The 27,950-nt window shown below is 25.6% G+C and overlaps 1 protein-coding gene across 2 annotated transcripts; it reads left to right on the plus strand.

Moving 5' to 3' along the window:
* Positions 1-6,269: 6,269 nt before the first annotated feature.
* On the plus strand, positions 6,270-27,680 carry LOC113559468 (calcium-transporting ATPase type 2C member 1). 2 transcript variants are annotated; one of them, XM_026965317.2, is made up of 21 exons: positions 6,270-6,793; positions 11,474-11,536; positions 14,919-14,975; positions 20,360-20,560; positions 21,607-21,696; positions 22,059-22,156; positions 22,879-22,987; positions 23,084-23,445; positions 23,505-23,629; positions 23,699-23,796; positions 24,049-24,144; positions 24,255-24,344; positions 24,418-24,522; positions 24,590-24,746; positions 24,826-24,996; positions 25,067-25,215; positions 26,027-26,379; positions 26,454-26,601; positions 26,895-26,990; positions 27,073-27,214; positions 27,279-27,680. In XM_026965317.2, the coding sequence occupies exons 1-21, from the start codon at positions 6,419-6,421 to the stop codon at positions 27,401-27,403; spliced, it is 3,210 nt and encodes a 1,069-aa protein (XP_026821118.1). In that variant the 5' UTR covers positions 6,270-6,418; the 3' UTR covers positions 27,404-27,680. The 2 variants fall into 2 exon arrangements, with proteins under 2 accessions (XP_026821118.1, XP_026821120.1); XM_026965319.2 differs by lacking the exons at positions 6,270-6,793; positions 11,474-11,536; positions 14,919-14,975 and adding an exon at positions 20,106-20,280.
* The last annotated feature ends 270 nt before the right edge of the window (positions 27,681-27,950 follow it).

Below are 27,950 nucleotides of genomic sequence, written 5' to 3' on the forward strand. Positions count from 1 at the left end.
TTTAATCATAACCTAATCATAATTAATTGTTTAGTATTACATATTTACATTTATTATGATATATAAATATATAATAACTATAAATTATAACATTAGATATATTATGTTTTATGTATTATAATTATAACGTTATGTTTTATGACTTTATGGACTTTAGAAATAAATTCCATTTTATATAAAAAATAAAGTAATTAGTAGAATATAGAAATGCATAATGTTTTTATTAAATAAAAATAAGCCATCATCTTATTAAGCTTTTTTCATCATATCATTTAATTTTATATGCTACAATAAAGATTTAGCTTAGATAATATTATGTTATGCTTTCAAGTTTCCAAGTATACCTTTAAGTATACGGTACATCGATATAAAATTAAGTTTGACCCCCCCCCAATATAAATTTCCCAAGTTACGTCCATGCATTATTTGTGTTATTTGTACTTCGCAAAATTGTATTACTTATATAGTTATATAAGATATAAAGTTAATTTCATAGATTAAACAATTTATTATTATTATAGGTAGGTAGTGGTACTACATTATCATGTCTATTTATGAAATATAATTTAATTTATTAAAATTATTTGTAATGTGAATAGTTTACTTATCATATACTATACTTATCTACATACTACATGCCTATACATACTCGTATATTGTAATTATTTGTTTAAGGATTGACGGTCAAGTGCGCTATGCCTTTCACAAATTAGGTTGAGATAACTAATTTCAAAAATTGCTAATTTTTTTATGCCTAAAACTTTTTAAAATTTTTTAATTTTTAAAATTCAAATACTAATACCTACCACAACCATGAACTAATGTATATTATGAATATCAACGGTGAACGCTGGTAGACCCACAAAGACTGCATTCAAATTGCATACTGTATACCCACAAGTTTATTTATCACGCACACGTATATGTACAACTACCACAACTTAACCTTTTTTTGGAATTTTCTAATTTTTTTTAAAAACGCATGTATAAAAAATGCTCTATAATATGGTTATTACAACTGATTAGTTTCTAAATTAGACTTCGATTATCCACTGCAAATTCTTCGTTGTTCCTAGGTGATGGTAATATTTTCTTGTCAGGCTTTTTTTTAATATTAAATGATCTGTACATTTAAAAAAAAAATTTGATGAACTTTTATTTTTTCATTTATAAAAGCTACTTACATCCGAAATAAGATAGCTTAGTATGAAGGTAATGAAAATAATAACTTAATAATACCTAATTTACTTAATAAATAATTTTTTTTTGGATTTCATATGATTTGGTGTTTTTTTACTTAATATTTTATCCACAGAACGCTCCTGGCGTATCACTGGGTGTTCATTAGCTGTATAATGTATATATTTTTACTGTTCATATGGATAAGGTACCGAGTAATGTAAATATTACCCATTTTTGTACTTTACCCGTAACATATATAATATAAGCGGGTCTTTAAAAATAACGATATTTTTTATTACGCCAAACCAATTTGGTTAGGTGAAAAAATGTTCCAGCATAATAATATTATTTAATTATTAGATGGACCAGTGGCGTATTTTCGGGGGGGGGGGTCCAGGGGTACTAAATATTATTACATATTTGTAAACTCCGATTTATGTAAGCACGCGCGGACGATGCAATTTTTCCCGTGAACAAAATATTTATATAAAATATAACTTAAAATTAGTCAACAGACGCGGTCAAATGCTCAAAAACCCGCCACCGCGCGTGACTAAACTTTTCTTGTATTGTATGTTTTACCACTTTATAAAATACCCGTATTAGATAAACATCAATAATTGTAAAAAAAAAATCGCTTGGATTTTATACTTTAAAATACAATAAAACAACTATTTTTATTCTTATAATCTATTAAAAACTACTTCTTTATATCAGTACCTATCTATATTATGTCGGATTTATTAACCCCCCTCCAGAAAAAATTGAAAATACGCCACTAAGATGAAGATTTATTTTTCTATGGTGAAGACCCTATTGAGGCGCGGACCCATATAGGCTGCAGTCTATATAGCTTGCGCTTAATCCAGCCCTGCTGTAGTCAATTTCAATAATATCAAAAAGAGAATATTTTAAGGGGCCTCACAACTAACGTCAATTTTAGCTCAAAAGAACTTAAGTTTAGTAAGCGTTATGTGATTTTAATTCTGAAAGAAGATTTGATTTCAATTGAAAAATGTCTATGTAATATATTGGCCATTATAGGTACTATATATAGGTATAGTTGTATATATACAATTGTATTTACAATATTTTAAAAATAAAACTTTATTATACAATATTATTATGTATAATAATTACTATATAGTTTTCGCTGTTGTTGGTTAAAAAAATCAATGTCGCCCGCAGTAATGAAAATTACAATAATCGCAGGCATCTATATAAGTTAGCGAGTTAGACGTTAGGTATTGTATTATTGTGTCTGTGGTCAACAGGAATTCTTTCCTACACGCGAAGACCTTGTAAATTGTATATACGCTTGATAATATGGTTAAGACATTCACTAGTATGCTAGTGAATTATTTTATACAAAGAAATGTTACAGTTAATTATGCTTTATTGACATAGATATTTGTTTAATATTTAAATATGTGTTCTCAATACGTTTCAAATACCTTAAGAAAAAAGTGTTTCAAACTTATTTTAGATTCTATGCGAATAAATTAATGTATAATTGGTACTTAACTATGATGTTTTGTTTTCTATAGGACTTATAGTAGTAAAAATATTCCGGTATTAACTTTGAAGGAGGTTTTTTAGTTTTTGCAAATGGTAACCGGATCTGGCAATTGGAACTAATTTGTATTTTTGGGAATCATATACTTAAACATAGACATTTTCCAGTCCTTTATAAAATAACCAGTAAAAACAAAAACTTACGTTTAACTAGTTTTTAACAAAATTGGTTTTGTTATAATTTAAAAACGAATATAGGTAACCATATACTTGAAATTTTTAATTTTGACATTTTAAATTATATAACATTTTCTAGATATTATGACAAAGTTTAAAATTAATTTTTCTTTTTTTGAGCTATTTTTAAACATTTATAGTTTTTATTTGACTTATACATGAAATATCTTTTGTTTATATAAGTAAAAAAAACTTTAATATTTAATACAAAGTTCCGCACAAGTTTTTTTTACAGCAATTAAAAAATAAAAATAATAGCAACACAATTTTTTTTAAAAACGTTTAATTTTTTAATGTTGATGAAATTCCTTCAAAATTATGAATTATTTTGTACAGACATTTAGAATTGTAGTTCTGTATACACGTAAAAAACCTAGAAGGATTTCAATATAACTGTGTTTCTAAGGACGTAACTTTAAACTAAGGTGGGGGTGTTCAGGGATTAGGAGCCCCTATCACCAAATTTTTAAAAGTTAAAAAACATTTTTTCGAGTATTTTAAAATATTATTTAAGCATTTTTCGAATGATGTGTTTATAATATTTATAATTACACTTATTATTGGAAAATATATTTGAATAATTAAAATACTACATTTCATTCAAGTTTTTACCTATTCGTCTATTTGAAATACTTTTCAATTGCATTCTTAACTATTAGGCACAATATTTTGTTTTTATAATATATCTATTGGCTATTTTTAATAATATTATACCATAGACATAATTATTTATTTCAAGTATGCATATTATGCTGTATTCGGGTATAATATTTTATCGCATTATTGTATTTGTGAGCTGAACTTCATCGGTGCGGTGTCTACATTGAGTGATGTGTATATTCTATATTCGTATATATTACTGCAATTTATGTACTCGCATCAAGGTACGTAAAAAAATTGATAGAATATAAATTGTATATACTTTAAATAGCCGGAAGGGAATATAAACGGAGGGGTATTATGACAATTATCGCTTAATCTCGCTATACACACATAAATGCTATAGTAATTTTAATAATAGTATAATACCTATGTATCTAGCGTTTAATATTTTGATCACTTCTATAATAAAAGTTGTGGTTTAAAATAGAATTATTTAAGAATCGAGTAATATAATAATTTAGAGGAATCATGCTAATAACCAATAATAATAATAACCTAATCTATATAAATTATATAATATAAGTTATAGTGACAATAGTGATCACTAATCACTGATCCGCTGCATTCCTACCTAATCGAATGATCATTGTCAGGTAATAAATAATAGTAAACTAATATATTATAATAGTATATTATACTACAAATGCATACATTATTGTATATTTGTATTATAATAATATTCTAAGCGCCGGCGCGTCCTTAAAATACAATTGTATTACTATTTTCAAAAGTGTTATATTACACTGTTATGTATCAGTGCACACACAAAATTAACGTTTAATCTAAAACTCAGTTTCCGACCTACCTCCCTCTTCCTAAAAGATAATCAGCATCACTTTTACAGCAAATACAATGACTATTTGCCATGGTTTTGGATAAAAATTCCCGTTTTTCTTTAATTTTTGTTTAGTTTTGCTTGGTTAAATTAAACATTACTGGAAACTTTTTAATTTTGACTCCTCTAAAGTACCAACTAGATCCAATTTGCTACCAGAAACTTCCCTGAAGTTGAAATTCTAATTTGTATTGCCTCTAAAGGTGATGACAGACAGAAAACTTACCATTGTAAATATATATTTTTCTCTCCGCTCAAAATTTAAAATAATGATAAAATAATAAAAATTTTTATCTGATTAGCAGGATTTGAATTTTGTGCACTGGCCGCCATTATGATATTGGTATATATTAGGTGGCTAGAAAGACCAAATACACTCATTGACTATAGCCTTGGATATAGTAAATTTTTCGACTTTTGCGTAGCTAAAAAATGGTGTGAAAAAGTTTATACATGTAGGTATGGGCTTATGGTCATGGGTTCTCATTAGCCCATTGGGAAGGAGGCAAGACAGGGGAAACTTTTATTTGAAAATAATATGAACTTATAAATTAATAAATACTTCTATGATATTATATATAACCTAAGTAGCATAAAATAAATTGTTTTTGATTATCACCTAAATTTGAACAAAGATAGTTTTATATATGTTTGGAATAAAACAACAAAGTTGCAGTTTTTATTTAACGAAACTGAATAATAAATTTGTTTTTAATTTATTGAAATTTATTTTAATTAATTATATAACAAATGTATTGTACAAGTGTGAATTATTTATACATTTATATGACATAATATTAAATCTTTATTTAGTTAACGCTTGAGAATTATTTTATTTTGTCCACTTACATTTTTCTAATGAATACCCGTGAATATGGACCATATGGTAGTGTTAAATTATTAATTATTATACTTACAATTTACACAAAATAGCAAAATATACATGTAACTATGTAAGATTTTTATATTTTTATATAGGTTTAACTTATATTTATCTAACAGTCTAACACCAATTACCATTCACCACTAAAATAAAAGTGACAAAATTTTAAAAATATAATGTACATCGAATATGTATATTGTATAATATACTCGTATAGTATATATTATATACTATATAGTAATACGTAAGGCTAGACGGCCGACACCTATAAGCAAAACTTAATAAACACTATTTTTTCATAAATATTATTATTATTTACCTATTGTTATAATACGTATTTATATATTACATAAATAATATAAAACACTATAACCACAATTTAATAGATATTAATTATGTATATAAAATTGTAAGACGAGTCCATATGTAGTATGTACAATTTACATAATTTGTAGGGAAAGACTTGGATACTTTTAAGTACACCGCTGCTGGTTTTGACATTTTCACCATTATAACTCGTGTCATTTATAATTATACTTATTATTTTATATTGATAAATTATATACTATAGTACAGCCATTAATCGTTTATATCGTCATTATTAATTACGTGATTATAGAATAGAGAGTATTGGTGAACGGAGTTGCGCTGATAGTGTAATAATCCATGTTCATAAGACGCGATAATATAGAACTGAAAAAAATGGTTCTTCAAAAACCCCAACAATTTTTTCATTGACATTGCGGCATTACGCCTCTGGATGCCACTAGCCAGAGTATACTCAAGTCGGAGTTCGAAATGAATTTTTTGGAGGGTAAATGGAGGGGGATAATTTTATATTATATTGCACCCCCCCTCCCCCCATCAACTACATCCAATCTCGGTAACGTATAGTCGCGTGCAGTTTGTGGCGGACAGCCACTGCACCTCGGGAATCAACATAACAACAACATACAACAAAACCGCAAACGGTGGTCTTCGGTGCGCGTCCCGCCGCTATAACGTGTACAGTGTGGCGCCGCCGCCGCTGCACCGCGCACAGCAACGGCTCGCCCGGCCGACGACGACAGCAACAGTCCGACAGACGCAAACACGCGACCGACATGGAACCATCACCGGTTGCACGGCCGCTACGGGAACCGCCGCACGGACAGGCGCAAAACGACCGGCAGACTTCCGATGACGCCTCGCCCGAGCCCTGTTACATCGACGAAGCCACCGGCACCATCTCCGAGAAGGTAACGGCTGCCACGGTAGCCGATCGCTCGGAGACGACGACGGCCGCCGACGAGAATATTCCTGCCTCAGTGACGACTGCGAACGAGAATATTGCGACTGCGGTGACGACCGCCGACGAGAATATTTCTATTGCGGCGACGACCGCCAGCGGAGATGTCACTACTGCGTCTGCTGCAGTGGCGACATTGCAAGTGACCACTGACGAGAAGGCGGTGACCGCCACCGCGCAGGTATCCGAAGTGAGTTTCGTCAAAAAATTTAAATCATTTTTAATTTTTTTTTTTTTTTGACACTGCTTTAATAGGACGTCACACCCGCATATGTGTTGTATCCGTCTTGCAAACGGACAACATAGACAATTTTCGGCGTTCGACGGTTCCATTTTTGTGTTGTTGATTTAGATATTAGTGATTTGGCCTATTTTCAAACGTCTTCGAGGTAAGAACTTTATCTGTGTCCTACTGTTAGTTTTTACAATATTTTTATTTTTAAGCGAGTCATGAGCGTTTTTAAATATTTATATTTTACATACATTCAGAACTGGATTAAAAATTAAAATATTGTAAGAAACCAATAACAGAACAAAGATAGTATGCATACCTTTAAGTTTGATTATAAGCAATCCATTCTAATATTTAAGCTATAACAACACAAAATTGAACCTGTTAAACGCAAATTATACATTAGTAGAACAGAGTCACATCACGTTCGAGTAGGACGTTTTTAAGTCGTAGAGGAATAAACTCTAGTGCGATGAATTTTAAAATTTTGATTTTGCTTAAGTGGATTATATTGCAGGGCTCGAGGAGGAATATTTTTAATTTTTAATGAATATTAGGTAAAATTAGTAATAATAATATTAAGGCATGATTATAAAAATATCATGTGTTTGTTAATTTATTTTTTTTATTAAATACAACAAAATTATAGTTTTGGCAAATAAATTTGTAAGTTGGAAAAATGTAATGAAAAAATATACTATAATGCTAATGAATAATAATAAATGATCCATTAAGAGTATTACATCTTAATAAATGTATATATTATATGTTAATAAAATAAAAACGACATTTAAAATAATTAAACGACTAAATATGTGTAATTTATTATCATAATATTAAATATATAACAAAATAATTAAAGCCAATAACTAATGATTCCAGGAAATTTATTATGTATTTAATATGTATACAATATACATAAATATTAAATACACATACACATACACACAACACTTATGATTATCACTTTTTTAAAATACAATATAATCTTTTCATGCATATAATAATAACACATGGTATATTTTAAATTCCCAATAAATTGGAAAACTTTAATGTGAACGTAATTATAAAATTCCTTATATAAAATAATAAAAGATTTATCAATTATTTACATTTATATGTACTGATATGTATTATATTATTTACCTATTTAATTGATATCTAAATTTTAAATTATTAATAATTAGGATTTCCAATTGTCCATTATGTTATACATATTATTTTGGTACTATAATACTATCAGTTATCACTAGAAAGTTAGTTATAAAGTTATTTATTTATACGAACATGTAAACATATACATATTAAACTATAAATATTCATTATTTTTTTTTTTTGAAAACATTGTTTTTTTTTTACTTAGAAGTCAAAACTTTTAAAGTGTATCCATAAAATATTAAGAAGTATCTTTGTAATCATGTATGATATGTTATCCTTTATATAAGGTACCCACTCGTTATTATTAGCCATACATTTGATTTTTCACAAGATATACAATATACATAATACATATATCTCAAGCTGATTAGCTTTAGATATAACACTACGATATTATTTATCCATTAACCACAATCAATGCGAACAACGAACAATGTATACAGGATACAGCATTACAGTGTAATACGAACTTGCCGTATAAACTCATTTACTCATACCGTTCAATATACAATTTTTATCGTTGTTGGACTCATTATACGTTTAATCTTTTTTGAACATCGAATATGGAAATATGGAATAATAATCGATCAATTCAGTTTTCATTCCGTTTCAGTGTACAACAGTGGCCTTTTTAAAGTGATACCTATAGTAGTGTATCATGTATTTATACAATATAATACTTATTATATTAGATTTATAGAACCTAAACACTATCCATATTATACATTGTTCGAACTATATCAAGTACTACTCACCGAGTCACAAATAAATAAAACTGTAGCGCGTGACCAATTTTACAGAAAAATAAATATTACTGTTAATTGAATACAGGAAAAATACACCTATCGTAGTACTTGTAGTAACTTTGATAGGATTTTTAAATGAGCAGATTTGTTAGTAAATAAAATCTTATATTACATTTTTCTTTAAAACAAAACAAATTTAATTTTTAAAGTTTTTAAACAAAACCTTGTGTTATATAATAAATGAGTAAAAAAATACTTTTATTAAAATATATTTGAATGTAAATGAAAGTCAATCCAATGTTATTATCAATCTATCTCCAATAAACTATCATAATACATTATTTTATAGAAAAGAATTCTTTTTAAATTGTTTTACGACATTATCACTAAACAAGTTACTATATTTATAGTATCAATGACTTAGTTTATAAATACATTGTTCGAAAAACACCAGTCCCGTTTGTGAACATTAGCCGTTTTTGACCTTTTTCACTTGTTCATCTGAATGGTATCGCTCTTGAGCCAATCTGAAACAGATCTTATGAAAATTACAAGATGACAAATTAGAACAGAGGGGAGGATATTCCCAAATTTTCTACTCGAATAACATGGCTCTTTTTTCAGAGTGAAAAACTTTAGAAAAACTCCTTAAACTACACTGGTGCTACCAATTTTTTGATGGAAAAATATTCATTTGAGTTAATTTATGATCCAATGCAAGTTATATTTTGATTGATCTTCGTATAATAATATATATATATATATGTTTATTAATTATACTATCATAATATTATACTCAAATAGATAATTTTTTTTTTAAATTTTAACAACAGTTCAGATTTGTTCCATGCATGTATACCATAGGCGGAAAACCATTGAAAAAGTTGGGGGGCTACGATTTTTCTCATAAACCAGTAACAATTAAACCGTTAGAAATGTATTAATTGTATGCAATATGTATGTATAATGGATTTTATTTTTATTTTCATTTAGTGAGATAGATCTCTAAAACTGGTTAGCAAATTTTGTTGTTTGGAGTCTTGTTAGATTCACATTGGCTAGGAGAAGTGCAATGAAGATTTTCAGAACTTTATATTTTATAATTAATTCACTACAGTGCTTCAAAAAAAAAAAAAAAATTAAAACACATTTTATTGGGAGTTTTTTTTATGTTTTTCAGCTTTAGAGCTTTGTAGTGAGTTAACGATTGAAGAAAAAGTTCTGAAAATCTTCACATCACTTCTCCTAGACTAAATGAATATAACAAGACCCCAAGTAATAAAACCCGTTCTCCAGTTTCGGTAATCTACCACTCTAAATGAAAATATAGCAAAAAATAACAATTTTTTTAACTGTGAAAAATTATTTTACACGGTGATTCTTTTATCATAAAACACTCATTATTTCAAAAAGTATTCATGTTTTTGAAAACATTTTTTTACATAGTTTCAAGTTTTTAAAAAAATAACGTTTTTATTAAAAAATTATATTTTTATCCTTTTATGTTTTTAAGTTTTTACTTTTTTGAATAACAACAAAGTTTTAATTTATAATATTCAAAAGCAGAATAATTTTCTGAGTATTTTGATACATAAAAATCGAATTTAGGGTGAGTAGTTTCTAAGTTATAAGTATTTATAGTTTATATGCGTTGAATGGAGTGGTACAGAGTTATCCCACAAAATGTTGGTCCTCTATTCCGCTTGTTTAAACTTTAAATACGTATAACTCATTAACTACTCGCCCTATAAATTCGATTTTTATATATCAAAATATTCAGAAAATATTTCTGCTTTGGATTATGAAAATTGAAATTAAATCTCTATGTTGTCATTTAAAATAGTAAATAACTTAAAAAATACAAGGATAAAAAATATTTAAAAATATAATTTTTTAATAAAAACATTGTTTTTTTAAAAACTTGAAACTATGTAAAAAAATGTTTTCAAAAACATGAATACTTTTTGAAATAATGAGTGTTTTATGATAAAAGAATCACTGTATATTGTATTTCCAAATTAATATAATTTTATATATTTTGTCATATTTGACAGACGATAAAACAAATTACTATAAGACAGTCTTCCAACTTATAATTTTTATTTTCGTATAAAATATTATGTAAAATATTATACAAACAAATTTTAATATAAAAATTATTATGTGTTATATTTCTTGTTTTTTAAGAATGTTATAAGGTATATAAAAATGAAACTACAAAATTTTTATGTTTGCAAGAATGTTTTAGGAGGCTTGGTGGGCTAAGCCCCCTCAAGCCCCCCCCCGATTTCCGCAAATGATGTATACATATTTTTGAACTAGGTACATTAATAACAATCAAATTATAATTAGCCAATTAAGTACATATAATATAATGTTTTACTTACTTTGCGGCAATATTTTTGTGAGTTAACAAAATGTGATGACTGATAACCAACACGCACGTTTGCAAATATTAAAATATAGATGGATATGACTGTATCAACGATTATATTATAACATTATAACTGTTAATTGACACAGGCAATTTTAATTATTATTAAACAAATACTGAAGCGACATAAAAAGATTAAATAAATAATTCCAACAAATTTAATCTCGCCTCTCATTATCAAAGTCACCCCAATCTAAGGTATTTAATTTGTAATAATTGATAATTACTAATTAATAATTAGTATTATGCATCTAGCAGATTACGATAACATTTGAATTTCAATAAATTTTTTTATTTTAGATTATTGAAAATGAAATAAATAAAAAAAATGAAGTCATCATTAGTGTTACTTCACAAATGCAGGTAAATTAACTGAACTTTTTAACTATTATTTTAATGTAACTTGTAATTTAAATGTATAAATGTATGATCTACACTTGTAGTGTATATACTATGTGAATTGTACAGAGTGCAACAAAACAAACAGTGCAGTTTTGAAATGCTACTAAAAAAAAACCTACGCAACTTACAGAAATGAGGTTTATTTTATTTGGTACATCATACCATCTTGTACATTATGTTTTGAAAATGACACCAGAAAGATTATGACTTCCAGCAGCAATATATTGTGGAAGTAGATTTTTGAAGTTTTCGGCCGCATTTTTGCACATATTGACGGGTATAGCGGTGATTTTCTCCCGAATTCAATCTTTGAGTTCCCCCAAGGTTTGTGGCCAATGTTTTTAAACATTTTCTATCAGGTGGCCTCATAAAAAGAAGTCACAAATGCTCAAGTCAGTTGAGCCGCGCGGGCCATCAAATTTCAAAAATCGTTCTCAACAATATATCATATTACTGGGGGTTATCATCTTTCTGATGTCATTTTCAAAATTAATATACAAGATGGCATGATGGCCATGATGTACCAAATAAAATAAACCTCATTTCTGTAAGTTACGTATGTTTTTTTTAATAGAATTTCAAAACTGCACTGTTTGTTTTATTTATATAACATTGTGAAACATATATATATATATGTTACGGGAAAAGTATACGAAGGCCATTTTATATATTTCCTGGGCATTGTAGAAAATTCCCAAATTGTATACTTTGCATGTAACATTTATATAAACAATGATAACAAATTTTGATAATTTATAACTTATTCAAGACCGTAGTCAGCAAAATATGGGCGGTGATTAACTCTTTCGATTTTTAAAAATAATAAACTCTCCCGATGGTAAACTTTCCTAGGTCAACATTAGGTTTACCTGAAGTAAATGTATAAACTCTCCCTATCATCATTATGGTTACCTGTAGGAAATATGTAAGCTCTCCCAGTTCAATATTTTCAAACTGAAATATACCTTAAAATTCAAAGTTGCAATAAATTAAATGAAACAAGTAAAACTGTAATACAAAAAATAAAGAAAAACTATATCTCAAAAAATATTAAATTAGAAATAGATAAAAAAAAGTTTTTTTAAATTTGTGTGTTTCTATTATCAAAAAAAAAATTAAATTTAAACATTTTATTTTATTATTTATTTATTTTATGAATTTTTAATTTTTATTATATTTAAGGTCAACCCTAACCTCCCCCTGACTACGTCCGTGAACTTATTGTATTATATATAATAATTTATTTATTTATATTTGTTTCGGGTTTTTCGGCTTTAAGACCATTCTAATAAACTTATGCTCTGCTATATCTTTCCTTATAGATATCCATTACTAAAACTCGCCATCCTGCGTTCGCCACAACTTGCTTCATACTTTTTATTACCTGATTCTTCCACCTTAATCTAAATCACACTAATAAAGTATTGGTTTTCTTCCTTCTAAATAAACAATTTTGTACCGTGTATATGAATGAGTCATCTTTTTGCTATGTTTGTCTAGCCCAGAAGAGCCGCCTTTTCCTTATTTCCTTCACAATATATTTAGTTTTTTATAATACAAATTAATTAATTTATAAATATTAATATTAATTAATGTGTAATACTTAACAGTTGCCTCATATGGTACCGATGATACCGTGTGTAGACACGTAGTTCATATCATGTACCGCCTATTCAATTAAATAGATATAATATAAATTTATTATAACTTATAATTTATAATTTATAAGTCCGTTTGCTGAATTACAGGAGCGAAAAAAGTGAATATAAAAATACCGTTTTTATTTCCCCTACTAAAAAGTCTCGAATGAAGAAGTCCAAAATAAAAAATACTCCCACGCATAATAAGGATACAACAACTTAATCTTTCTATCTTTATACGTAGACTATTTAATTTATATTTTTTACGAATTGTTATAATAACTTTCATAACACTCATAATAAGTCATAATATAAATTCAATATTAGATAAATTGTAATTAAATCTGTATTTAAAATTTTCCAAAAATCAATATTTTGCATTTTTTTCTAAGTATATCATTTTATTTTAAATTCCTTAAATTCGTTATTATATTTATATAATTAATGTATATATTATTCTCTTTTTAATCTGTTTTAAAATTAATAGCCTTAATACTAGAGATCCAAAACCTTTTTACCCACTTTTATCAACTAAAAAATATATCTAGAACTTTCCTGCTAACTTTCATATCGCTGCAGGTAATACTTTTGTCTTTGATTATACTTGAAAATGTATTATTATTATTTTAAACTATACTCGATTTGTATTCTATATTTACTTTTTATTTTTATAATCAATCTCTTATTAAGTAAAAACTATAACTTATTGCATTATGTACTATTTTTCACACACAATGTTAATATTATTATGTTTTAGTACTCGCGTCCATTTATATTGAATAAATAAATAAATAAATATGAGTACCTATGTCCTATAGTATACTCAATACATAGATAAGGAGTTTTATTTAAAGCATATATAAGCCACAATAATACCAATTTTTAAATTACATAGGTACATTTAAATAACAGAAATAAATTTAATCACTTATATTCAACATTAAGTTAAAAATAATTTTAAGTGCATTTTTTTTAAGTTTTATTTTGTTATTCGAGTATTATATCATATTTGTAAAGGTATTTTTCTTGTTTTTGTTTTATATTTACAACCACGCACTAGTAACTATTAGCTGATTTCCATTTTTAGATATGATGTCTATTCGAGTATACGCAATGGGAGTGCGTATAAAATAAAAAATATAGCCACTCTACGCAATTACTAATTGGCTTAAGATATTATACACCTAAGATTGAATTTCTTCTCATCTGTACTCATAGTTTTTTTTTACATTGCTTTTGTCTCATTTTGCTAATATTTATATTCACGTATGTAGGTATATAATATACTAAACTCATCTTACTCAACTGCTGTATTTATCAATATCAATAATTTTTTTTTTTTAGTATCGGGTATAGATACACCAATTTAATTTTTGACTTATAATATATGTATACTATTTACTTTAATTAATACTTACAATTTTGTCGGTAAGATTTAATTTTTACCCTAAAAAGTTATCGTTATATCCTGATAATATTTCAATGTGTCAACTTGTCAATGATCAATATTTTTCACCATTGTCACGTAATCACGTACACAAATATATTTAAGTATCATAATATTAAATTGTTTATTATAAACTAATTAAATTTAATCAAGTATTCTGAGACTTATATACGACACTTAATCTTAAAATACATAATTTTTTTTTATCAATATATATTTATTTATATTAATAATCATAAAAATGTTTATATTTTAGGTAAATAACGGTGTTACAAATATGAGTAAGAAAGAGCAAAAGATTGAAAACGATAAGGTTAGTATTTTATTTAAATTTATATTAAATATTTTATACGTATAAACATACAGTATATTATGTAATTTAATTTGGATATTTTGGATATCTAATTTTCATTTAATTATATATTTAGTATTTACATATAGTATATTTATTAAATGGATATCATGGTATTTAAAATCGTTGGTCATTTTTAAATTCCTAACCAAGCGGACAATATAATTATTTTTAAATATTTAAAAATTCTAATTTAAAGTATTTATTAAAAAGGATGTATGAATTTAGTAATAACTAATAATAACTAATAGCCTCCGTTCAAAATAAACGATGCTGTATATTTAATTTCATGCAATGATTTAACATCATTTTTAAATTTAAAATTACATCACACCTCAAACACACCCATTCAAGTTATTTAAATAAAATGAAGTGTGTATAGCTTTTTTTATTAATCGTCCATGACTAAATTTTTCACTGTAACTACTAAGTACTAACACTAAAATCTATGATTAAATAAATGAAACTATGCATAAATAATAATAATATATAAATAATTATCATTTATCTTATGAAATAAAAGTTAATTGAATATGTTTTGGTTTGGGTATCTAATGTTATTGATTTTTTTATCAACTCGGCTCAGAGAGCTATAATTGGTTTATAATGTAATGAGTAATGACTAACTTGGTTAAAATTATTGAATAAGACACTGCGAAATAAAAGGAAACAATATGCATGGAAAATATATAGTTTATTGGTCATTATTTAGGTATATTTTACATTCAATAACCAATGGAATAACGTGAAATCATGATAATGCCATTGCAGGATTGCAGTATCTTATACGAATATTATAATGTGCAGGACACTGTATAGGTAAACAGAATTTTTTTCAAAACAACTTCTGTAATTCAATATAAAATTTTACTAAACTGCTTTAATCGACGAGTGTATAATATACTTATTATATATAAATACATACAAATTAACAACTGTCAAGTGTCAATCGACATTTTTTTTAAATATATTAAAATTAAATGTATATAATAGAATATTATGATGATATATTATTGGAAATTCATAAATTTATCATAAATATTTTTTTAATACTAATCCTTTGAACCACTAAAATTTGAATATCTAGAAAAAAAATGTTTAAATTAATAAGTTTATAAAAGAGTAATAAGTAATGTGTATGATCAAATATAAAAAAAATTGCATCGCAGTGATAAACGGTGTTATAATCCACTCTGCAGTCTGTAGTAAAGCCAATAATAATATAATATATAATAATAAACTGACAATATAGACAGTATAGTTGAATATAATGGTATAATTACTCATTAATTATTTATAGTATGTTTTTGTTCTGCTTCACACAATCAAAATAATTTATTAATTAATAAAAATAAATTGATTTTTAACTAAGGTTAGATATTCACAAAATTTATTAATTTGAATAATATTAATGAAGTATAGTTCACCAAATATTGTTTTGTTTATTTGAACTACTTGAATTGTTTACAAAGTAACTGTGATTAAAATACTTAATGAATAATGACTGTTGACTAATAAAGCATAGTTCCAATTTATTTTATAAAATTATTACTAACATTAAAATAATAATAATTTTACGAAATTTGGATAATGTAATATCAGGTACAATATTAATCAGTTTTTATACATAAACGACAAAAAATAATTACTTTATTGGATAGAGGTCATTATAGTGGTTTAAATTGCACTATTGCAGATGTACAAATTAATAATATATGATCAGTTTTTATACTCTTATCGTTTGTGTACAACCATTTATTATTGTTATAGCATTTATAATAATTTAGTCGCATTAACGTTTGAACTTCAACAATTATGATAAGATTTTACTATATAATAAGTATATTTTAAAATGTCATTACTATAATAAAAATCATGGTGTGCACCATTACAAAACTAGAAATCATTTTATTCACTATAATATATTATATTATACAAATAGGTAGTCAAATAAAATTCTTAGAAATTATTTACAAGTGAAACTATATGTAAAATAAGTTACCCTAAATAATAAGAACTACCAATATATATATGAGTTAAAGCATAACTTTTTAATGATTGCTAATTTTGTAAATAATATTAGTGTATATAAAGGCATAAGTTACTTAATAACTAGATATACCTATGTTCTATAGTTATTAATGGTATATAAATAGGTAATTTTTGTTTTAACTGATGGATCTTGGGACTTCTGTTAATTTTATGCAGTGACGCTATGATGATTATTTATAATTACAACAATCTAAAAATAGGTATAGTTAAAAAATTGAATCAAATCTCTGTATGCCTCAATAGTAGCTAGTAAATACTGAATAAACCTACTAATTACTCGGTATATATATGCACCGCGGACCTCGTGAACTAAAAGTCTAAAATACCTGTATATTATATCAATATATATATTATACATCATGAGTTTTTATTTTTATTATTATTGAAATATTTACATTTACTATTATATTATTATCTCAAACATTTTATATATGGTTAAATAAGAAAAAAAGGAATTAAAGAATTAAACAAATGACAATATGACACATAAAACAAATATTATAATTTTAATTTGGATGAAAAGTGGAACAATGTACAGCAAAACTTTTATAAAAACAAACGTTTGAATAGAGTTTATTTCAAATCAGAGGACATCGTAAATTTGCAGGGGGTATGCCATAGAAATATCCAATAAAATATCGCATATATTTTTCTCCGAAGGGAAAGACTTAAAAATCCCCCTGGTCACACCTCTGAAATAACACCGTGTATGACTGAAAAATTATCCCGTTTAAGTTTCCAGAATTTGTGATATATACCAATAATATCTGTTAAAAGTATTTGTCGGTAATATCAAATTACAGTTGTTTTTTATTTGTTTGTGAGAGGATCGATACATTTAATAGTTTGAAAATGTGTGATGTGCTCTTCATTAGTCATTACTACTATTTTAAATTTTAAAAAATTATTAAGTTAGAAGTTACGAGTATTTAGGAAGTAATATCGAGATTCTATCATCATTAGACATTAGATACCTATTATCTAAATCACACTATATACCTCCTGACCTCCATTAGTAAGTCCCAATTATTTGAAAAACATTTTAAAATTGGGGTTTTTGTTTATGACTTAAGCCTTAGGGTTACGCGTACCTTGGTATTTATACATTATACCTAGTATTCTGTGGTTTATTTATTTATAGTATGCCAAAAACATCTACTTTTTCCTCTCTCGTAAGTTTTAATAAAATTTCACTCTTAGCTGACGAAATACCTTCAATATTTAGATGACATACCCTAAGGCATGGGCCTAATATCTGCGTTGAATGGCCATGAAAAGGGCCGTTTAAAGGCTGCATATTACAGTATTACTGTGTCGGTTGCTGGGTATCAACGCCTTGGCGGTGGTATTAGTTACGCTCGTAGTCTGTCTTCGTACACAAAGGTCTTCGAGAAGTTTACAAGCGCATGCAGGGACTAGGGAGGGCCACGTGCAGACTACTATTTTGTGGTAATGTACTTTATCAGAGGTGGCCAAACTTAAATAGACTTGCGATCGACCTCCAAGATTTTCTAGGTTGTCGCGATCGACCATTTATTTATTGCTTTTTTCTAAACATAATTTTTATATTCACATATAAAAAAGATATATACAAAGATATACAAATTTACAAAAAAATTCAACCAAAAATTCAAGAAAATGTAAAAGGGTGTCGCGATCGACTGGTTGATCACCCCTGTACTATATAATATATAGGTAGGTCATGGATATTACGCATAATATTTTATGTTATGTGCTCTTTTTAACAATTTATTGTAATTTAATTATTTATTATTATTTAGTAAGTACGTAAGCACAAAAGGACATAATAATTATTAATTATTATATATAATACTAATAGGTAAAATAAATATAATTTTTTATACAATGTCAATGTTTGATAAAAAATAAAAATATTTAGTAATAAGTACCATAACAATTTTAAAAGTCGTACATTTAACTCATTTATAATTATATATCTAGTAGGAATAAAGAAAAATAATAATTAATAACTAATTTAAGAACCAACTAACTTTGTTGATATTGGACTCAAATTTGGAAGTGATAGTACTACCACTGTTTAGTGTTCTTAGGTACTGCTAAAAATCTATGAAATAATTTAATTAAAAATATACTGCAAGATAAAGGCACTACTGGTATTGTTTTCAAAATAGGCAGTATTGCCATTATTACGTTATATTGCAGTATATTATTATCATTTATCATAAAAATATAAGATCAACGTGATATTAATCATTGGCCATAATATAAGCAATAAACATTTTCAAACCTCTTCTGTCGGATCCGAGTGGGAGGTTATTTGGCATAATCGTGCCATCGATAATTGTTACAGTATCTAGCTGGTAGTCGCATGAACTATACTATATAGTTATTATAGTATGATTCGTATTGGTTTTAGCACAATTCGTATGTTCGTATACCAGTATTATAGGTAATAGGTACCTCCTATTATCACCTAACTGGTAGGTATGTAATACATTTTTTATTTTCCATATAATAGGTATTATTATTAAATATTTTTGTTAGTCTCAATTGGCTGTTATTTTGTGTGACGTGTGTATTATATTATCGTCATCATGGGTGTCTTGAATATCAATAGTCAATATAATGCTACGTCGAATAATTTAAAAACATTTATTATAACGATGTAATAAAAAAATAACAACTCATTTAAACGACGTGCTTTTAAAATGATGGTGCTGCCGATCGTCAAGTGATGATTTCCAAGTTTCAACGTACGATAACTTTACTAAATACATTAAAAATTTACTTATATAATAATTGTCAGCTAAAAGTTGGTAGGTCTGTTATTTTCGTGATACTGGACAAATATTATGTTAACACGTTGATAACGTTGATAAAGCATTTTATAATCTATGTGGGCAAATCAAAAAATAATATTATATTGTATATAAAGTAAACCGTGAAATTCGTTAGTGTGTAGCTAATTACATTTAAAATGTCTTTTAATTTTAATGTATACAATTCACCTCTTCAAACATGATTTAGTTTAATTACTTCTTATCATTTTTTTTTTTTTTTAATTTTCTAATATGTTATTTTACTCACAGTTATAAGTAGTAGTTTGAGTATAACAATATTTAATATTGGTATAATGAACTCTAAGTACAAAATTGTTAAAAAAATTAGCAATGAATCTTTACATTCTCTTTTAATTCATGAATCACATAATAGTCCATCAGGTTCAAATTTTGTATGTGCCTCGACATTAATTTTTAAAAACACCAGTTACCTACCTAAGTAATTAAAAAAAATCATTTATTTTATTTTAGATGATAGCAGAACATGAAAAAATGTGGCTTACTACAAAAGAAGCAAGTGCAATAAGTGCTGAAGATGTAGTGTCCAGATTAAGAGTTGGTTTTAGGAGCGGATTATCTTGGAAAGAATGTGAATTTAGAAGGCAGATAACAGGATACAATGAATTTTCTGTTCATAAAGGAGATCCGTTATGGAAAAAATATATTGAACAGGTAATACATTATATTATTAATGCTTAGGACTCAGATTATATCTGCAAGTGTTTAGCTTTGAAAAAACAACTTTTATAAGAAGAGAAGTTGAAAGTTTTTAATAATTTTTTTGTTTAAGAATAATATGTGTATAACTGTATAAGTATACTATTAAATACCTAAGGTAACATTTCAGGATCTAGGGTTCAATAGTTTTTTAATAAAAAAAAATGCTTGTTAATAGTATTTAATGTTAGTTTAAATTTAATATTTAATAATTGTGTTTTGTTAAATATTAATGTAGGTTAAAATTATTAGATTTTAAAAAAGTTTAAAAGAATTGGTAGAATATAAAGTATTAGGTACTATTGATACTCTGAATAGCATATAACTTAATCAAAAAATAATTATAATATGTATCAATTTGTAAAGAAATAATTTAGGATTACCATTTGTCTTGGTTTTAACGACATGTCTCGATGTCCGGCCGGTCATTAAGTTTATCTATAAAGATTTTATCTAAAAAAAAAAGAAAAGAATTCAATATGATGTCCCGGTTTTCAAAATCTGGCAAACCTAAGAAATGTATTTGTAATTGGTTTTTTTCAAGTAAAAATACTAAAAATAATTATTAAATTTACTAAAACACATACAATATTTCAAGTACAACTTTATTATCCAAATAGTATATTATTTGGAAATTTGACAATGCTGTATTTGTATATTTTGATTTTTCTGAGTAATCCATTAACAATTATTTACGTCCATATCCATCTTTTTTTTTTAATAGTTTATTTATAATGAAACTAAAGTTACTAAATATTTACAGGCAATTTAAAATGCATTAAAATGAATTTTTATTCATAAATCATTTTTATTGTGTAATTTTTTTTTTTTTTAAATAATTGTATAATCTAATAATCTTGTAAGTTAATTTTAGTTTATAATAGTTAATCTATACAATTTTACATCTTTATATGGTATTTAATATGATATACATTTATGTAAAGTTTTAAAAGCCATTTATGAATTTGAATATTAATAGTAGGTATACTTATTTTTTTCAGTTTAGAAATCCATTGATACTCCTTTTGTTAGCTTCAGCTGTCGTGAGTGTATGTATGAAACAATTTGATGATGCCTTCAGTATTACTACAGTATGTATTACTTAAAAAAATTACTTATTATTAATAGACAATTTAAGAATGATCTTATTTTTTTCTCAAAATTATGAATTAAGAAAATAGTAAATTTTGGACAAGTTATTTTTCTTGGTCTGAAATAATATCTTTAAAGGCAGGTAAACATTTTAAATTGTTAATGTTTTTTTGTAAATATTTTATTCATTGATTTTTTACAGAATAGTTATTAGGACTTAGTGAATAATTCTAATATTGTGAATTATACTTAAAAAGTATTTTTAACTTAAAATCATTAAACTTTTTGTCTTCATTTTTTTTTTTCAAATAAAAATAGTTAAATTGTGCTATTATTTAAATTTCTATAATATTTGTTACAGGCCATTATCATTGTTGTTACTGTAGCTTTTATACAAGAATATAGGTCTGAAAAGTCATTAGAAGCATTGACAAAACTAGTACCACCTACATGTCGATGGTTAGTATTTAAACAAAAATATATTGAGTCATCGTTTTTAGAAAATTATTTAAATTATTTATTAAATATATTTAATTTCATAATATTCAATGGAGAAGAAGTCATAAAAGACAACAATATAGTGTCTACCTCCATTTATATTTGAAGAATAATAATTGATAAAATATTTAATTTTAAAATAACAAATTTGATATAAATATCAACAAAAAACTAATTTTGATTATTAATTAAAATTAATGTATATCTAAATTTTTTGAATATTTGTAATATAATTCGTTTACAATTATAGAGAAACAAATTTTGAGACACTGACTCAATTATTTTCCTATCAAGGTTTTATATTTTATCGGTATGGCAGGTTTTTGGAATACACCTTGTCATGTTCATAATATGAGAAATATCTCATACTTATCGATAACTATTTTTAATTTTGTTATTTTTGGTCTATTATGTGCTATTATTTTACTTATTATTCAATATGTTAGTAATATATTTTATATTATAATTGAATAGTTCACAAAAAAAAAATGTTTTGTTTGTTATGTACAATTTGAATAATGAGATTTATTTCTACTAATAATGTTAATTGTTATTCAAATTTAAACATCAATTTAGTTTATTTCATTTTGTCACTGATAATGTTACATTGTAACATGTTATCATTATCTGTTTCTAAAAAAAAAATTTACTAATAACTTGACATTTTTTTTTTTACTTTTTAGCCTTCGAGAGGAACAATTAGAATCTATGTTTGCAAGATCATTGGTACCGGGGGATATTGTTTATTTGAGTACTGGTGATAGAGTCCCTGCTGACATTAGACTGTTTGAGGTAAAACTAAAGTGTAATATATAAAAATAAAATATTAAATATAGATCATAGTTGTTTTTGTTAATAATAAAATCATTATTGGATTTTTTTTTATAGGCTATTGATTTAGCTGTAGACGAAAGTAGTTTTACTGGTGAAACAGAACCATGCATGAAAACCACAGAATTGGTTTTGAATCCTGTGAGTCATACATCAATGAAAAATATAGCATTTATGGGTACATTAGTACGGTGTGGAAATGGCAAAGGAGTAGTGGTAAATACAGGAGAAAAATCAGAGTTTGGTGAACTTTTCAAATTAATGCAAAGTGAAGAAGCACCAAAAACTCCTTTGCAGAATAGCATGGATATTCTGGGTACTCAACTATCAGTGTATTCTTTCTTTATAATTGGTTTAATAATGATGCTTGGATGGATTCAGGGCCGACCTATTTTAGATATGTTTACAATTGGTGTTAGGTAAAAAAAAAGTCAATAAATAAATTCATTTTTTACAATTTTTGTTTTTATTGCTTTAGTTTGGCTGTAGCTGCAATACCAGAAGGCTTGCCTATAGTTGTAACTGTGACTTTGGCTCTTGGTGTAATGCGTATGGCTAATAGAAAAGCTATTGTAAAAAAATTACCAACTGTTGAAACCTTAGGTAATTTTTTAACTTTAATTAATAATTACTAATTTGTTATTGCTATATATATTTATTTTGTTTTAATAGGATGTGTTAATATAATATGCTCTGATAAAACTGGTACTATAACCAATAATGAAATGACTGTAACTACAATTATTACTTCAGATGGATATTATGCTGATGTAAGTTATAAAATATTTTTATTTTTGTTTAATGATAAATATGTTTTAATTTAAACTGATAATAAAAAATTATTACACATTAATCCAGTAAAATTTTGATAATTGTACAAGGCTAATATGTTTTTTAAGTAATGACACTCATTAACAGGATTTTACTATATTTAAACATGAATTACAATAATGACTATCTGTATATAAAATATGTATTATGAAACTTCAATATATATATATAATATTAATTTAATGATCTAGGTTTCCGGAACCGGTTACAACGATCAAGGTGAAGTTCATTTACTTAAATCATTCTCTTCAGACCAAGCTAAGCAAGCTATATATAATTTATTAGAAGTATGTATTGTATTTTTTTAATAATTTAAATTGTCTCAATATTTTTACAGATTGTTTTTTGTTAAAATTATATATATATATATATATATATATGTATATTTTTTATACAGGTTGGAGTTATTTGTAATAATGCAACAATCAATGGAGATACATTACAGGGACAGCCTACTGAAGGGGCTCTTTTAGCAGTTGCTATGAAGGTGTTTAAAAAGTTAAATCGTATGTTATTTATTATTATTATTTTTATCACAATTTTTTCATTTTTGAATCTAGAATAGAATGTATGGTATTAGTGATAAATACTTAAAACTTCAAGAATATCCATTTAGTTCTGAACAAAAACTTATGGCTGTGAAATGTGTTAATAAATATGATGATGTAAGTTTTTGCAATACATCAAATTTTATTCATATAAGTATTTTTATTATTTTACTGAAATTAATAGGTTAAAGAAGAAATTTATTTTGTCAAAGGGGCATTAGAAAAAGTCTTGAAACAATGTACAAAATATTCTAGTGGGAATGAAAGACTATTATTGAGTAGTAAAAAAGAACAAGAAATTTTTACTGAAGCATATGAAATTGGCAGAAAAGGACTTCGAGGTTTGTTTTGATGCTGTATTATAGTTACATATCTTTTAAATTGTCATACTTCTATTTAACTTTTAACACATTTTTATAGTCATTGCATTAGCTAAAGGTGATTCTTTACAAGATTTGGTCTATTTGGGATTAGTGGGAATTTGTGATCCACCAAAACCATTTGTTAGAGAATCTATAGAACAGTTATATAACTGTGGAGTTAAAGTAAAATTAGTAACTGGAGATGCTCAAGAAACTGCAGTTGCTATCGGTATGTTACATATAACATTAACAAATAAATAATAAAACAATATTTTAATCTTAATTTTATAATATTATAGGAAGCATGATTGGCTTAGACATGATTCATGGACAGACCATGTCTGGCCAGCAAATTGATAATATGTCTGATCATCAACTAAAAGCAATGGTAAACAATGTATCTGTTTTTTATCGTGTTACACCTCGTCACAAATTAACAATAATCAAGGTATCTAATACTTTATTAACATTAATATTTGATTACACTTCATATTTTTATGTTATTATTGATTATAAGCTTTATAGCTTGAACATAGGTTACGAGCTGTTTTATAATTTATTTTGACTGAAATAAAAATTTAAAGTTTAATATAAAGCTACATAATTTTTAATAAGTGTGAACTATTTGTAATATTGTATTGTAATTTAAAAAATGATGAAATTTAAAAAATATTATAAGTAATTTTAAGCTATTTATTCTACGAATATATTAATATTTAATACTATTCAATACATTGCCATTAACTCATAAGTTCATAACAATTAATAATAATAGATATATGATATAATTTTATAATACTCTATAATATGTGGTTTTTACAACAAATAATTTAACCTTAAGTTACTAAAATAAAAATTATTTCTTATATTTATAAGAGTAATGATAAAATATTCTTAGAAATAAATGCGATGTTTTGTTCAAGGTATGTTTGAAACCTGCTACACAGTAAAGTGACTTCCCAGTTTATTTAAAATTATAATTTACTAAATTTAAGCTATTATTGATCAGTTATTTATTCAATTTAAAATACTAAAATGAAACAATTTTATATTGTCTTTATGTGGATGCTTTAATACTTTTTCAATAATACATTTTTAGTTCTTACCATATTTACATATTTTAGTTAATTTAAAACACAAAAACATCAATGTTTCAAAAGTATTAGCAAAATATTATACATTTAAAATTAGCTTATTATAATACTGGGAAAACAAATTTAAATTAAATGTATTATTCAATTCGCATTTATATAATTTAGGCATTGCAAGCAAATGGTAATGTTGTTGGAATGACTGGTGATGGAGTGAATGATAGTGTTGCATTAAAAAAAGCTGACATTGGGATAGCTATGGGTAAAAATGGAACTGACGTTTGTAAAGAAGCATCTGACATGATATTAGTTGATGATGATTTCCAAACAATTGTGGCAGCTATTGAAGAAGGGAAAGGAATATTTTTCAACATTCGAAATTTTGTGAAATTTCAACTCAGTACTAGTATAGCTGCATTATCTTTAATTGCTTTAGCAACAATTTTTAGAATACCAAATCCATTAAATGCCATGCAAATATTATGGATTAATATTATTATGGATGGTCCACCTGCCCAAAGGTAACTATTTCATTTATTAAGTTATTTGGAATTTATTATTTTTTCTTAACAATTCTACTGTTAACATTTTTCAGTCTTGCAGTTGAACCAGTTGATAAAGATGTTGTAAAACAAGGTCCTCGGAATGTTAAAACACCAATGATAACAAAAACGCTTGTATTAAACGTTCTTTTTTCAGCATCAATTATAATTGTTGGAACCCTTTGGGTGTTTAAACGAGAAGTAAGTTTTTATTTTTGGAACTTAATTTTATTTGTTATAGGTTTTGTGAATTAATTACTTAATAAATAAATAATTTCATTATACTCAGTTGTTTTTACAAATAATTAATTAATACAAAATTAAATTATGTAAAAATCCTGTTCATAAATATTGCTTTTATATTTAATTTAAATGTTCTATGTATTAAATATTAGAAAAATGAAGTGGAATAAAATCAATATTTTCCATATTAATTATAAATTTCCAAGACTTAATAATTAATTAATTTTAATTATTTTGTAAAATTATTTCAGATGAGTGACAATGATGTGTCTAAGAGAGACACTACAATGACATTTACCTGTTTTGTTTTCTTTGATATGTTTAATGCTCTTAGCTGCCGTTCACAGGTTAGATGATTTTAAAATTGTATAATATTAAATTGATTCCTTTATTTATATTGCTATTTAATTACATACATTATGTTTACAGACAAAATCGGTATTTACTATTGGGTTGTTTTCTAACAAAATGTTTCTTGTTGCTGTTACACTTTCTGTTGTTGGCCAAATGTTAGTGATATACTTTCCACCATTGCAAAGTGTATTTCAGACAGAAGCACTTACTTTATATGGTAAAAGCAATCATCTTTTACAATTATAAAGTTAAAAAAAATAAAATTTTTTTTCCAAATTTAGATATTTTACTTTTATTGGGATTAACATCAAGTGTTTTCATTGTGTCAGAAATAAAAAAATTCTTCGAGCGACATTTACAAAAGAGGCTAACTAGAGCACCTAAGAAACAAATGGCTTTTGTGTAATAATTTGCAACTACTAAACTTAGTTACATCATAAATGGTATTAAAATAATTATAATAATAATACCCAATTATAAATTAAATGACAATCGAATAGTCATAATATATAAAATATACAAATAATATACACTATATTTGTATTTTTTTTTTTATATTTATTGATGCAATATAAATCTCATGTTTTTTAGGTTATGTATTTGCATATTTTAGTTCCTTTCTTCTTTTATTGACTTAAATATTTATTATTATTAATAATACTATAGGTAAATCCAAAGTGTTATCTATTGGTTATTTAATATCTTAATTTTATATTTACTACAATTATAATATGTTATACAAAAATAAATCCACTTTTGTTTAATTTGTAAATTTATATATTTTTATGAATAAATGTATTTGTATGCTTAGAATTTTAAATAAACATGTTTTCTTGTTTTTTTTTTTTAAACTGTTTCAATAAAAATGTTTTAATGGAGCAATAGTCTTAATTAGTTACTGAAAATTAACTTTATTATTGTTTTGTAAAAAATATAAAACAAAATATGTGAAT

Source organism: Rhopalosiphum maidis, chromosome 1 (assembly GCF_003676215.2).
Source record: "Rhopalosiphum maidis isolate BTI-1 chromosome 1, ASM367621v3, whole genome shotgun sequence".
Taxonomy (NCBI): Eukaryota; Metazoa; Arthropoda; class Insecta; order Hemiptera; family Aphididae; genus Rhopalosiphum; species Rhopalosiphum maidis.